The 15,238-nt window shown below is 38.0% G+C and overlaps 1 protein-coding gene across 2 annotated transcripts in view; it reads left to right on the forward strand.

Annotated features, from left to right (window-relative positions):
• The window catches only part of LOC126190824 (FERM domain-containing protein 5-like), a 590,824-nt gene extending 584,303 nt beyond the window's left edge, over nt 1–6,521 (forward strand). For both annotated transcript variants that reach the window (XM_049931394.1, XM_049931395.1), the window contains exon 11: nt 62–6,521. In XM_049931394.1, coding sequence (XP_049787351.1) covers nt 62–486 — 425 coding nt within the window. In that variant the 3' untranslated portion in view covers nt 487–6,521. The remainder of the gene's footprint in view (nt 1–61) is intronic.
• The last annotated feature ends 8,717 nt before the right edge of the window (nt 6,522–15,238 follow it).

The raw sequence follows: 15,238 nt of genomic DNA on the forward strand, positions 1-15,238 counted from the left end.
TGTTCCATTATTATTGGTTTTTAATGAGGTCACTGACAATTCTTTAATATATGCTGTGCAGGTCTGAAGGATGGTGAAAATGTGCAGCATGGTTTTGATGACTATTACTTCCGCGACTCGTTTGAGCACTCGTCATCGGAGTCGCAACTAATGGAGCTCGGTCTCAAGCAGACACACCTGGGTACAACACCCACCAGGACACAACCTCCACCTATACAAGCACCTCCTACCTCTTCACAGGTGGGACTTGTATCGGCGCAACATTCGGGTGGCACTAATCGTCGATTCAACATTTTTCGTGTGTTTGTGCCATCATTTCTAGTTGTTGTGGCATCACTAGTTATTGGTACTGTGTTTATACTCGAGCTGGACTGTGAAACATTTAGCACTCTGCGGCGATGGCCAGAAATGGTAGTATTGCGGCATGATTATTACGAACCTATGAAGGAATACTTACGGAGGCATTTTGTAGGCTGGTTATCGTAGAATAACAGTGAAACTTTTATTGTTACCTGTGCCTAGGGACTTTGACCCACACCTACAGTAGTGGTGCAATAATGACTGTACCAGACAGCTGTAACATGCATGTAGGTTTTCTTTGGAAATGCTTTTTCTGTGAGACTAACAGCGAAGGGAAATCTGCAGGGATACATACTGTCCACTCTGTACGTAAACGTAACTGGTTTCTAGTGCAAGACTTTCTGAAACATTTGGGAACTTTTTTACATATTAATAAATGTCCTCCTTCACAGCTTTTATGGGACTTCAAACTAACTAATGAACAGTTTTTTAAAAACGCTGATTTAAATTCTCCCTGTGCGCCTTCCGTTACTCCTCAAAGTGCCTGCAACCACTGTTGGCAGTGGTTATTCCATTTCTTCTTGCCCCAAATTTTTGTGGTATCTTTCATCAGAGTAATACCTATTTACATATTTTGTTACCATACAGCATTAATAGGAACAAGTACTGATGGGGCCAATAAAAATGTGGCCTAAGTAATGCTGCTGTTGCTCTGTATGAAAGTTATGGATATAAAAGATTGTGCTTTCACATATATCACATTGTCAATTATAAATGAAATCTTTGTTATTTTTAATAGTTTTTAAAAATGGTTGGTATAACTGTGTAACAGAGATGCAAGCTTTTGTTTTTAAATAACAAACACAGCCAGAAGGCTTGTTTCAGATTGAATGACAACTGTTTAATTGTTTTACTGAATAATCAACAAAAATCTATGTTATCATCATGATATTTGATGAGGTGCACATTCCACATTATCACTGTTATAAATAATGGACTTTTAATGTATCTAACTGTGATCCAGAATTGAAAGTACAAAATGTACTGCGCGAAAAGGATGTTTTAAGTTTTAAAAGTCTAATGTAATGAAATTTTATTTATTTATTTAATCTGTGTTCAAACAACGTACTCACTGAAGATGATTTCATGGCACATTCTGTGTTCTTTAAGAAAGAAATGTAAGGAAATGTTTTAATGTATACATTCCATAAGCATTTTATTGTATTATTATAAATGTAGAGTTACATTCCTTTATTTTTAATAAGTAGACAATGACAGTATAGCCTCCACCTCTTCCACTCTTCTTTCATTCAGGTGCTTTCTGCTGTTTATGGAACTGAGTGCAGCAATAAATAATACAAATTTGGAATGAAGGTCAATCAGTTTACATTTCATTTCCTGTCTAACTAATGTGTTTTAATAAAGTACTTCTAGTTTGTGTTCTCTTGTGTATGCTGTATCATATTCTTAACTCTTCTAAAGACGAACATATAAAATGAACATACATGATCACTATTAGAATATAATATAGCTTGCAATTACTGTCCTGCGTGCCATATGCCCTCATAAGATAGATCACTATGAGGTGGATACCAATGGCATATTGACAGATACCATACTTCTCACAGATCAGTATTTAGCTTTGAAAGAAGACATTCATGTACAAAAAATGTTCTAGAATCCCACAAAGAAGTGGCATAACAATACAGACAATTAAGAGGAAAAATTCCTAAAACAATTTTAGTACTTGCCAGACAACTGTAAAAAATTCAAGTGATCTACATTAAGGTGTCTGCCTGTTTCATACTTGTCATAATGTGTAACGCATCTATTATTCCCGAGTATTCTCCAGAGATTTCAGTGTTTACTGTTGAGGCAATTACAAATATACAGTAACATATTTCACATTGTGCAGCACCTTTTGGCATCATCTGACAGCTCTCAGATGAAAGAATGAATCCAACTTCTGAAAACAACCATAATGGTCAACTTTTATTCAACTCTGGCTTATTAACTTCTTTTCAACCTGTGGTACAACTAAACCTTAAACACATACCTGTCATACAATAAAACAATGCACCTTTCTGCAAGACAGGAATGTGAGCTACAACCAGTACACACATGCTGAACAATCTCATTCTTTTTACTCAGTGATTTTCCTCAGCATTTATTTAGATGGATGCTAAGCTAGTTCCCCAGTTTCATCTCAGAACCACAACAGAGTTTACAAACATACAAATGACACACACAACATTCTTCCTCTAACACTAACGAGAGCAAAAAAAGAAATCACTAGGATGTACACACACACACACACACACACACACACACACACACACACACACACACACAAAATCAGGAAAATCATATAGAGTGAAAATTATGACCAGATACTGACTAATATGAACAGTATTTCTGAAATAAGCAAGTTTTTAATAAGAAGAAAAATACTGTAAATATCATTAAAATATATTTTTGTCATCCATATTCTACATACTTTAATCTACTTTAAATATTTTCCGTTATTGTTCAAACATATGTCATACTGCTCAATGCATTTTGAATTTGATGTCAAAGACATCTGCCGCCTGTGAAGAAACCCATTCCAGGGCTGCAGCTTTTGCTACTACTTTAACCACTGACCACCAGGGGACTCCATTAATTACTGTAGCAGGTAAAAATCACTTGTGTAAGGACTGGACAGTGAAGTAGATGATCCAATTGTTCCTGCCCAAAAGACATGACCAGATCTCATGTTTGTACAGAAACATGGGGCTTCCACTGTCATGGAGCAACATCACACCAGAGCACAGCAGACCACTCTGCTTGTTTCATATGGCACACCAGAATTAAGAATCTAATTATAGACTGTATCTCACAGTTGGCAGGTAACTCAATATTCTTAAACATTATAAACTTTGACAGCTCAGCAACAGTGGGCTGCAAATGGCATCCAAACACACACAAGGCATGCTGGAAGTAGACGTGCATATGTACTGAGGCAGTTATATGTTTTTTCTCTCATTCACAAATGGAGCCTATTTACAAAACACCCCTCATATTTAGGTATCAAAGAATCTGTAATAAAATCTACAGTTCAACTGATCACAAGCCACTACAGCAAATTCCAAAAGAAAACTGTTTAGATCTGAAAGCCCTTGCAATTATAAACAGAAATGAACCATTTATTTGGTGATGTTGCTCTCAAGCAACTGGGCTTTCTTATTGTCTTGTGGACAGCCTTTAGAAATACAGGCCACTTCTTGTCAGTGCTGCTGTCTCTTAACATTCTCTGAACATGATTCAACACATTGTCGTTTCAATTAATGGTTGAGAGGTACACAGAAATCATTTGAGTGCATGTAACAGTTGGCAGTGACTAAGCTGTGTAGTGTTCTAAAGTCTTATATGGTTTACTTGGTACAACTTGGAAAGGGTATTATTTGTAGAAAAATGTCTGCCATTGTAACATGGGGTGTTCTTTGTGGTTTATAAGCAAATCTGAAGGACAACACGAGACAAAACATACTTGTTGAAAAATAACATCACAGCTTACAGATATGAGGGTGAGTCAAATGAAAACATTAAATATTTTTTTAAATATTATTTATTGTGCAGAAGTGGTACAAAGCTGTATCACTTTTCAACATAATCTCTCCCACGCTCAATGCAAGTCCTCCAGTTCTTACAAAGCACATAAATTCCTTCAGGAAAAAATTATTTTGGTAGTCTGTGCAACCACTCACGTGCCGCGTGACGTACCTCTTCACCAGAATGGAACTACTTTCCCCTCATTGCATCTTTGAGTGGTCCAAACATATGGAAATCACTTGGGGCAAGGTCTGGTGAGTATGGTGGATGAGGAAGACACTCAAAATGCAGGTCTGTGATTGTTGCAACTGTTGTACGGGCAGTGTGGGGCCTTGCATAGTCATGTTGCAAAAGGACACCTGCTTACAGCAATCCATGTCACTTTGAGTTGATTGCAGGCCGCAGATGATTTTTTAGATCTGTGTGAGATGCACTGTTGATAGTGGTTCCTATAGGCATGTAATGTTCCAAAATGATGCCTTTTTCGTCCCAAAAGAATCAGCACAGCCTTCCCTGCTGATGGTTCTGTTCGAAACTTCATTGGTTTTGGTAATGAGGAATGGCGCCATTCCTTGCTCGCTCTCTTCGTTTCTGGTAGGTGGAAGTAACCCAGGTTTCGTCCTCAGTAAAGATTCTTGCAAGGATGCCATCACCTTCTCGTTCAATTCGCTGAAGACTTTCTTCACAAGCATCAACACATTGTTCTCTCATTTCATTTCAGGAGTCAGCTGCCTTGGCATCCATCTTGCAGACACTTTGTGAAACTGGAGCACATCATGCACAATGTGGTGTGATGACCCATGACTAACCTGTAAAACATGCTGCAATGTCATTCAGTGTCACTTGGCCGTTTTCCTTCACTATGGCTTCAACTGCTGCAATGTTCTGTGGAGTCACAACTCGTGCATGACCTGGATGAGGAGCATCTTCCACTGAAGTCTCACCATTTGCAAACTTCCTACTCCATTCGTAGACTTCTTTCAAAATTGCCTTCAAGAAGCAAAAAAAGTTCCTGTTGCTCTAACAAACAAACTGATGCACAAAGTGTCCAAATGGACCATGTTTTAGTCCACGTTGCTTGGTCAGATACGAGAACTGCGAGAGGAGTATGAAACATTATGTTATGAAATTTCTAAATCAGATTCGGGTGCACTAAAAGCCAATGTTAAACTTCTAGAGCAGAAGAACTCCAAGCTGATAGAAAAAGCGACTATGTATATTCCTTCATATGCCGCTGTTGCAGCTTCGCAAAAACCAAAGCTAAGTAGAAAAGCTGAAATACAGAAATCAGCTAACAGAAAAAATAACACACACTTTCTTATACAGAATAAGAAGAAAGACATCAATGATGTAAAGAAAGAACTTACTGATGCAATAAATCTGAGGATAGACAAGATTAGCCCTCACAGAGGACACCACCTTATCAAAGGGACCTTTAGTGCCAGTTTGCGTGCTTCGACAAAGTCAGAAGCTGTGCCGGTGATAGCCTAGCTACTGGCAGGGTCACCCAAGCTGGAGTGGTCTCGAATGGGGATCCAGATGAAGTGTCTCCCACAATATAGGGCAGGGTGGGCTCTAGAGGCATGATGAAGCCAGCTTTCTTACGGGAGACAACCCTGACAGAAAATCATGCAGGTCTCAATACTTAAGAGGTGGCAGTCCTATCACGTGACTTAACCTGTGCAGCACTCACTCATAACACAGCCAAGGGATTAAAAAATTATTGGCAAACTCACAAACAGCCTCAGATACAGGACTAGATCATCTGGAGATAACCGGAAAATCTTAAAGGACAAACAATTTGGCATTACGGATTATATGTCTGTGGCAACGTGGAATGTTTGAGGATTGACCAATAAAGGAAGAGAGTTAAAAAAAAGTACTCAAAGAGAGGAAAGTAAACACTGAAATAATAACAGAAACTAAGGAAAAAACTAAAAGAAACAAAAGATTTGACAGACTACTAGATGGCTTACACAATGGGGTCCCACAAGGAAAGCAAGCTAGTGCTAGAGTAGCAGTTTTGATCAATGATGCATAGAGTGGAAAGATTCGTGAATACAGCTACTTAAATGAAAGAATAATGACAATCGGATTTCAAATTCCAAGAGGTTATCTAATAGTTATAGGTCTTTATGGTACAGAAGGAATCAAGGATGATACTTATACTTTTTATAACGATCATCAGCAAGAAGTGAACAAAATCAACAAGACAGACGATGTTATCACTGGAGATTTTAATGCAAGAGTTGGAATCTACCAATGCCAGGAGTAGTAGGACAATTTGAAGAAAACACTCTTAATAATAATGGCCAGGAATTAGGCTAATTTGCTTCCTTCAATAATTTTAATATTACTACCACATTTTACAGAAAGAAAGAAATTCATAAGTTTAAATGGACTGCACGAGGATTAAAGGCTGTGGCTGGTTATGTACTAATTAATAAGAAACTGAAGAATCTTATGGAAGATAATGTATTTATAGAGGAAGCAACACAGGTGGCAAACACTTCCTTTTAGGCAGTAAGATAGGGCAAGTACCAAAATGAAAGAAAATAATTTCCAAGTGAACCCACAACATGAGTTGTTCAAGATACATCTACTGTCGAAAAATAGTAATAGGAAACTTTATCAGTACAGATTCCAAGAAAAGGTTACTTCACTACCAGTCGATAAAGACATCAATATAGAATAGGATAATAAAATCTAGCAGCTTCAGAAGCACTTTATAAAAGGAAGAAAAACATATAGAAAAAACGACTCAGAATTTGGAACACAGAAAAAAAATAGCTTATTTGAAGTTTGTACAGTCACAAACATCAGAGCACTGGGAAACATACAAAATGAAAAGGAATGTTGTGAAACAAATAGTGCACAAAGCACACAAAGAGTCATGGAACTCTTTCATAAGTGTTTTAGAACATGACATACACAGTAGACAGCAATGTGCATACAAGGTCATGAAAGCCATCAACAAGGAAGAAAAAGATACAGCCTCACTGAACATTACACCCAGTGAACATCAATAAATCACTACAGAAACTTGTGGTGTACACAGAAGGCTGAAGATGATACTGGAGCAAGCATGCACAATGAAACAGCAGATCCAGTTACAATGGAGGAAGTACAAGAGGCTTTGAAAGACACGAAGAACAGAAAAGCTACTGGAATAGATGGAATAAATGCAGAACTAATTAGATGTGGAGGGTTACCACTAGATAACATACTTTTACAATTAGACAATATAATACAGAAATCCATATGGCCTTTATAGACCTCGAGAAGACATCTGACCATGTTAGCCGTGATAGCCTATGGAAGATACGCCTGAAATCCTTATCACCAAATAGAGGTAGTGAAAAGTCTTCACAAAACTACACGCATTGTAACAAATACAGGTGGTAGGAATCAATTAGAAGAAATAATTATTAAGCAACATGTTACACAAGGGTGTGGACTATCACCTACCCTTTTTAATATTTACATTGATTTCATTCTTCACAGATGTTAATGTAAAGTAAACAAAGGAATTAAGATAGCAATGAGGAATACTTGAATGTACTTTTGTTTGCTGATGACATCATTATTAATCAAAAGAATGAAGATGACCTCCAAAGACCAGTACACCAGATAAACAAAATTGGCAAGAGTACCACTTTCAAAATTTCTAGCGATTAAACAAAAATAGTAGCACTCGAAGAAAAATATCCAGTCAGATCAAAAATTGTCTGGGATAATTCAGCTTTAGAACAAGTGTTTCAAATCTCTTACTTAGGCTGTGCTATAAGTTTTGATTTTGACTCTGATATTGAAAATAAAATACACACATTCCCAAGATGTCTGTGGTACCATTAGCAGAATATTAGGCCATAAAGTACAAAAAGAGACCATCATGAAATTCTATAGTGGTGGTTCCTGTGTTATCCTACGGAAGTCAAAGCTGTGATACAAAAGATCATACAGAAGAGATGAGGTTTCTAAGAAAGACGAAGGGTACACAAGAAGAGAGATGATTAGAACCTAAGGTATTAGAACAGAATTAAATATTTTCAAAAATATTATGAAGACTGGAGACAACACATCTTGAGAATGCCAGGTCACACAATTCCCCAGTAGATTCTGAACTACAAGCCAAATAGGAAAAGAGATACTGGAAGACCGCAAAAAAAAAAAAAAAAAAAAAAAAAAAAAAAAAAAAAAAAAAAAAAAAAAAAAGGGAATGATTTTGTTTGTGAGTTTGGAACAGATGATGATGACAATGATGATAGACAAGATTAGGATCAAACCCAACCGGACAGCCAACAGAATCATCATAGATGAAACACAGATAATGATGACTGCAGAAAGCATCAAAAGAAAGCTCACCAGACACACAGCATTAAATGTGAACCACCAAACAAGAAGAGACCTCTGCTAATAGTGTACAATGTGCCCAAGGATGCAGAAGACAATGAACTTCTCTGAGATGTCTGTGAGCTTAACTTGTCTGAGCATACATAAAAGAGGTACAACATATTCTGAAAAGGACTAGAAGTCACTCCTCATGTTCATAATCTCTTGCTGCAAAAAGAAAAGGTGTATGCTGGTTTCCATGCTCTAGCAATGAATGATCATGTGGATGTGTCAAAATGTTATGAATGTTGTCACTTAGATCACACTAGGAAGATCTGCAAGTGTAAGGAGTGAGTGTGCTCCCTCTGTGGAGCAGAGGGCCACAAGAAAAGTGCATGTTCAAAAATCAAGGAGAATCCTGTCTTATCCCTTGTAGCAATAGGAACAGAAAATGTGACACACCTAGGAAAGACTATGCAACTTATGCAATGCTGTTACAATGTGAACTAGTAGAATAGACTATGGTTCCATATAAATTACAAGTAAACATAGAGTGGTCAACTCCATTATCAAATCATGTACATCAAGTAACAGAAGACACACTGCACAGGAAATAGAAGCACAAGTCCCCATTGACAGTAGCCAGAAATTGGCGTCATGCCATACATAGCCTGGCATCATAAACTTGGGATTATACTGCCAGGGAGAGGAATGTCACATTATGATGAAATTCCTGTACCAATCACTACAGAGTTTATTAAGAAGCAACATCCTGACTTCATGAATCTCATAATGACATGATACTACAGAAGAGTTAAGAGGCAGCAATTGCAAAAGAACTTAGAAGACTGTCTCTAAAATCGGTAAACATGCAGACAAAGGTGTGTTGCACGATAAACGAGGCTGAACTGCAGCAGTTTTGGGCAGATGAAGGTGAACACTCAAGAAGCTTAAATACAGACATTATAACTCGTAATGACCTGTCCACAAGACAAGGAAGATCATCATCATCATGTACAAAGTCATACCAGATGAAGTTTGAAAACTTTGTTCAAGGAGACACTTGTGAGGTAATGCAAATTGTGGCACCCTGAAAATATTCTAAGTTGGCATAGCAGACATTTCACGGTTTGTATAGAAATTAATAGTAGCCAGATGAAACATGATACCTCAAAAAGAAACATATGTACATTACTATTATTTGCACGACAGTTCTGCTGGTTTATTCAGATTTTCAATATCTTCATTAGTTTAAAGTTTAATATCTGACTGTAAATTAGACAAGTAACACCCAGCAACAAATTTCCAAAATGTAAACACTTCATCCGATTTCGTCGATCGATATGTCTAAGGAAAGCTATTAGTGTAAACTTAAATTGGTATAAATTACAGGCATGTAACTTAATTGGTACACGAGTTATTGGAGGTCAAAGTGTCTGATTACTATTGATCGCGTCAGGCCATAAGTACTTCACAGTTACACGAAAAAATGGTAGCAGCATGCTTATAAATATATTTATTCATCTATGTCTTTGTTTATATCCGATATATGCTATTCATGAAGAAATTGGTTAAATATTTACTGTGTTTTAGAAAGCACAGAGACATTAGGCTACTGGCCTACCTTTTGATGCTATTCCTGCAATATATTTTTATTTAATTTGTTTATTTATCTAATAATGTGTGTTAGAGCGTGTTTATGGTCCAGCCATACGAATATTTATTTAAATTCAAGTTATTTAAATGTAAATCCAGTACTTCGAATGCGTTTCATTATATTTGTGTGGGTGTGTTGGTTTGAAGACATGACGCGAGTGCTCTAGCCAATCACAGCGCTTGTGAATGGGGAGACTGGATAGGACCACGGTGGTTATGAGCAGTGCAGGAGTTCTGGGGAGGACAGCACGACACGGGAAGTGCCAGACGCGATGGCATGACGGACGTGGAGTCGACATAAGGACTTTGAGAGTGGAGCGGTTTGCGCGTGGTTGCGAGAGAGAGAAATACTTCGGAGTGCGGACTTGTGAGATTTCCGAGGTTTCTGCAGTGAAGATGTAGTATGCTTTTAGAAGCGAATATCTTGCGAGCTATGTTGTCATTCATAACTAATTATGCGCAGTAGGAATCTATTGTTTCCCTGTTATTCAACTTATATTCTATTTAATTGCCGGACCATCGACATCAATACGTGTTTTGCAGAAATGTACCACATTCTCAAAAGTACTTCTACTATCGTCCTCATCATTTAAAGTCATTAAGATAGTACCTGCAGGTTTTATTTAATTGCAATTTTTCATTTATGAATTTATATGTTACATTCATAATTCGCAATTGCTGAGTGATAGAAACCTTCAACCATTCGATTCATGTGTGTATTCTCATCGTATACTGTAGACTCAGCAGTATTTGGCCTGTAATGTGGCAATTACGTATCCCAGCCCCTAGACAACAAAACCATCCAAAACTTTTAATATTGCAACTCTGAGTTTGAGGGAGCGTAGTTGTATTTGAAAGCCTGCACACTACACGAGATCTGTGAAAATCGGGCCTTTCTATTAAAAAAAAAAAATATTTCTCATATTTCAAGCCCTATTAAAACGATATACAATTATACACGGACAAAATTTGTAATAATTTAGAAGTTACTGTCACATTAAGTCATCTGGAGGATCTCAGTGTACTGCAGGTTCCTCTTAGGTATAATATCAGAGTTGGGCACCCCAAAGGGAGTCTATTAAGTATCCTGTACTAGGGGCATTATACATGATTCTTTTGAGAGTAAATAATCTTCTAACAGAGTTTAAGCCATTATGTGACCTCCTTCAGCAGGTGTTCATGAGAAGAAATGATCAATTCGACATGGAGCATTTATACAAAGATTTTGTAAAAGCATTTGGAATGGACGTGTTTCGTTTGATCCAGCCCTTCCCTCTCTGGAGTGCTTTGTTTAGACTCTGAACACATACAAGAATAAAGATACTAGAGATAAATGCTGCTCGAAGTAAACTGGCTGAAATACGAAAACTAACTGACGAGCTGAGTGCTGACATAGTCTGTTAGCACGAACCATACTGGAGAAACAGTAAGCTGCCACATTTTCCTGCAGATATGGTAACAGTTACTGGCCATGATGTGGCAATGTCTACCATTGTCATTACAAGTACAAAATTCACCATGACACAGATGCACAGCTGTGTGACAGACTCATGGTCACAGTACATGGAAGGATGCACACACAAAGTGGATTGCAGTGAGCATATACATGCAGTATTATCATCCCATTGTACCTTGTGTAGATAAACTCTGGGCGGTTGCTCTATATGGTCGACGTGCATGTCTCCTTGTGGCAACAGATACAAATGCAAAATACTCTCTGTGGCACAGTAGGCAAACTCATGAACAAAGTGAGATATTAGAGGACACAATAAAGGAACTAGATCTCATTGTTTTAAATCTAGAAGGCCAGCTGAGTACATCTGAGGGATGAGCAGGTATAGCCACTAACACAGATGTGAATTTAGCAAATTGCATGGCAGTAGCTAAGATAGCTTGGCAAGTACTTTAATACCTCACATCCAGTGACCATAATTCAATTTTCAATGAAGGGAAAGTGTCAATAATAGAAGGATCCAAGTGGAGAAAAGCATGAATGGATTAGACACCAGGAAAATGGATTAGGATGACGTAATTCCTTACATCACTGCATTTTCAATGGAATCGCTTTCAGTACATGTAGAGTTCGGTGCACAGCTACTAAAAGAACTTTTGCAAAGAGCACAGAACATTTATATCCCTAAGAAAATTTACTAATCATGCTACAATCCCTTGGAGACCAGAAATTTCCACACTGAGGTACAGGGCAAGAGGAATCAGAGCACACTCCAAGGTTCCACAAAAACACGATGATTAAGATATGCTACAAAACACTGCTTCACTGCTTCAGGAAGCTAAAAGAATACACTGGGAGAAGTTTCTAAGATGGAAACTGCAATTTGACATATAGGGAAGACCAAGTAACCTATTGACTGAAAAGATTAAAGAACCTACTGCCATGTCCACAATTCATAAAGAGGATGGATGGAGTCAGCAGAATATCTGTTAACTGCCCTGCTTCCTGATGATAAAACTAACACAGATACTGAAATACACACAGTATTTAGAAGTGAACTAGATAACAAATATGACAATCAGATTAATCTTTGGTGGCCTGCGATGTCTGCAAGTGTCCGAGATCTCAGTGTTCCCAAAAGACCATATAAAAGCTTTGAAGATTATTGTAGCAGACATACCATCCATTAGATTGCAGAGCAGAGCAAGGTAATCAAAAAAGTTACCAAGGGCTGTCCTCAAGGCTCCATAAGTGGTCCATTGTTCTGGAATCTAAGTACTGAATCCCTGCAACACCTGGGCAGATACTACTAAAGATGGCATTGCTTATGCAGATGATATCCTAGTAGTTGTATTGGCTGACTCCAGGGTGAGACCTGAAAAGACCAATGACATGCTAGCTCAGATGCAGCATTCATGAAAGGGCAACAAACTGAATATAGCTGTTCATAAACCAACATACATACTTCTGAAGGATAGACTTTCTCTTGCCAGAAATCCCTCCCAGAGTCTCGACAGAATCCCTGTGAAATGCAGCACAGTTTGTAGGTATTTAGGCAAATTCTAGAACAGAAAAGAAACTTTCTGGAACATGTAAAATCTGTTACTCAGAAAGCAGCTAAAATTATGCATAAGACAGCCCATGCTGCCACTGGTGACTATGAATTACCACTGCATGTGGTGCGGTCTATCATGAAGCTATCTTCAACACCATTTTTTTTTTTTGCCGGTATCTGGGCATACTGCCTTTGACTAGGCAGCTACAAAACAATACCATGGTGAATTTAGTGTGGCGGACTTCTGAGGCTCACCAGTGCCTTTAGCACTACACCTGTTGAGGGATTACTGGTGATTCTTGGGACATGTCTGATGGATATTGTGGTACATTACAGGACAGCCCTTTATTGATTAGAGCATGACAATATGATTGTGTGTATAAGATCAAAGGAACTTATACTACTCATAAAAAACATTTATCAGCCTGGAAAGTAGGCGAATGGCAGTGTGACTGGGAACTAGAAGCACTGCAAGGCATGTTTACAATACATTCCAAAGCATCAGGAATAGGCTCAAACTGCGCAACATTGCCCCTACTTGAGGTATGGTGGAGCTATTAGCAGGTCACAGTCCATATCCCAAACATTTGCACTGAGTGGGCTGTAGTAACACACCAATCTGTGAATGTGGAGAGGAAGGTTCCTCTGATCACATCATTCTCAGATGTTCCCTTTTTCAGTTAGAGAGAGACTGCAGACAGTTTGACTGAGATCTGCAAACAAAGGTAAGTGACGAAAATATGTGGAATACAGTTAATATGATTGCACACAGATGTAAAAGGCAGCTGCTTAACTTTCAGTCTATAGGACACAGTGGACACTATGAACGTCAAAACAATATCAACAGATCACAAACATTTCCTCCATTACAGATAATGGTAGACATATATAAATTAAGAGAAACTATATGTATATAAGACAGAATATTAAAAAAAGGGAAGATAGGAAAGAAAGAATGCTATGACCACCCACACAGGTATGCGTAGACTAGAGAATTGCGAGAATTGCCAAAGCACACATATACCAGTGTGAGCAAAGAACAGTGTAGCAACAATAGGTTTAGATGTAGGCATAGTTGTATTTACTTGACAAACTTTGAGTTATTCCAAGGCTGCCAGTAACATATCTAGTAATATACATTGGAAGTTATTCACTAGGAACTTTAGTCAATTCCTTTTATTTTATGTTTTTTCCTTTTTCACTTGATTCTTATTTCCAATTTTCTGTTTAGTTTTACATTAATATTACAAATGCTTGCTCTTAATTTATTACTATGTACATATATAAATCACTGAATGTCACCATGATTACTGAATATGAACGACTTGTTTAGAGTTTCCAGATAACTGGTCAGAAATTCATGGCAATAAATTAAATTGAATTGAAAACAAATTGGTTCAACCAGACAAGAGCCTCGCACACCCTGATAAGCCTCAAACAACTGAGGTGCGACCCTCCAGATGTTGCCAGCTAACAACTGTTCTGCCTTAACAGCCAAGATTCCCTTCAAGAATGTCATCAGTCTGAGCAACACCCGGCTGAGTGGCAAAGCGATTTCAGTTCTGAAGTGGGAGTGTAACTTTGGTCCTACTCCTGCATTCCAACCAGATGCAGACAACATCAGCACAGCTGAAGAAGTATGTTTGGACATTTGTTTTGCTCTGACAAGACTCAAACTTACGAAGCCAGACATCACCAGCAGGACAACCATTACATCAAGATCAATGTTGACCTAAAAAAGAAGGTAGAGAACAACATCAGGGCATTTATCAAGGGCTCAGATTGATCTAAAGAGGTTGCCATGAAACCATTACCTCAATAACATGTACTGCCAAGACTTGAACTCCCTAATGTCCACAAAGAGGAGGGTGCCATTAAGCTCTATTGTGAGCAACATCAGAACTCTTACATATACGCTAGCAAAGTATCTGAAAGACATATTCAGCCTTGTGTGGATAAATGCCCACAACATATCTGCAATTCTGACTTAAGGATTCAGACCTTCGATGTTTTTTCTGCTCACTAGGATGCATCTAGCAGAGTCACTATATTTCACTGGTCAGAAATTTGACCCCAAAGTCTACCAACCAGGTAGGTCCAAACTTCCATACATTTTCTTGTTGATGGTGAACACTATGACCAGGTCATAGGAGTCACAAAGGGCAGCCCACTCCCATCCATGGTCACAATTCTATAAATGGAGCAGTTCAAGTTCGAAGCCCAACAGCCATCCAAAAGGAAACATACTTGCTTTTTCTGTTTAAATTATTCTGTGTTTGATGGTGTACTTTTTACACCATATTGAAACTCATAGTATCATATGGTTGATGTTTTCAAGTGAAGTTCGTCCA

Source organism: Schistocerca cancellata, chromosome 6 (assembly GCF_023864275.1).
Source record: "Schistocerca cancellata isolate TAMUIC-IGC-003103 chromosome 6, iqSchCanc2.1, whole genome shotgun sequence".
Classification (NCBI taxonomy): domain Eukaryota; kingdom Metazoa; phylum Arthropoda; class Insecta; order Orthoptera; family Acrididae; genus Schistocerca; species Schistocerca cancellata.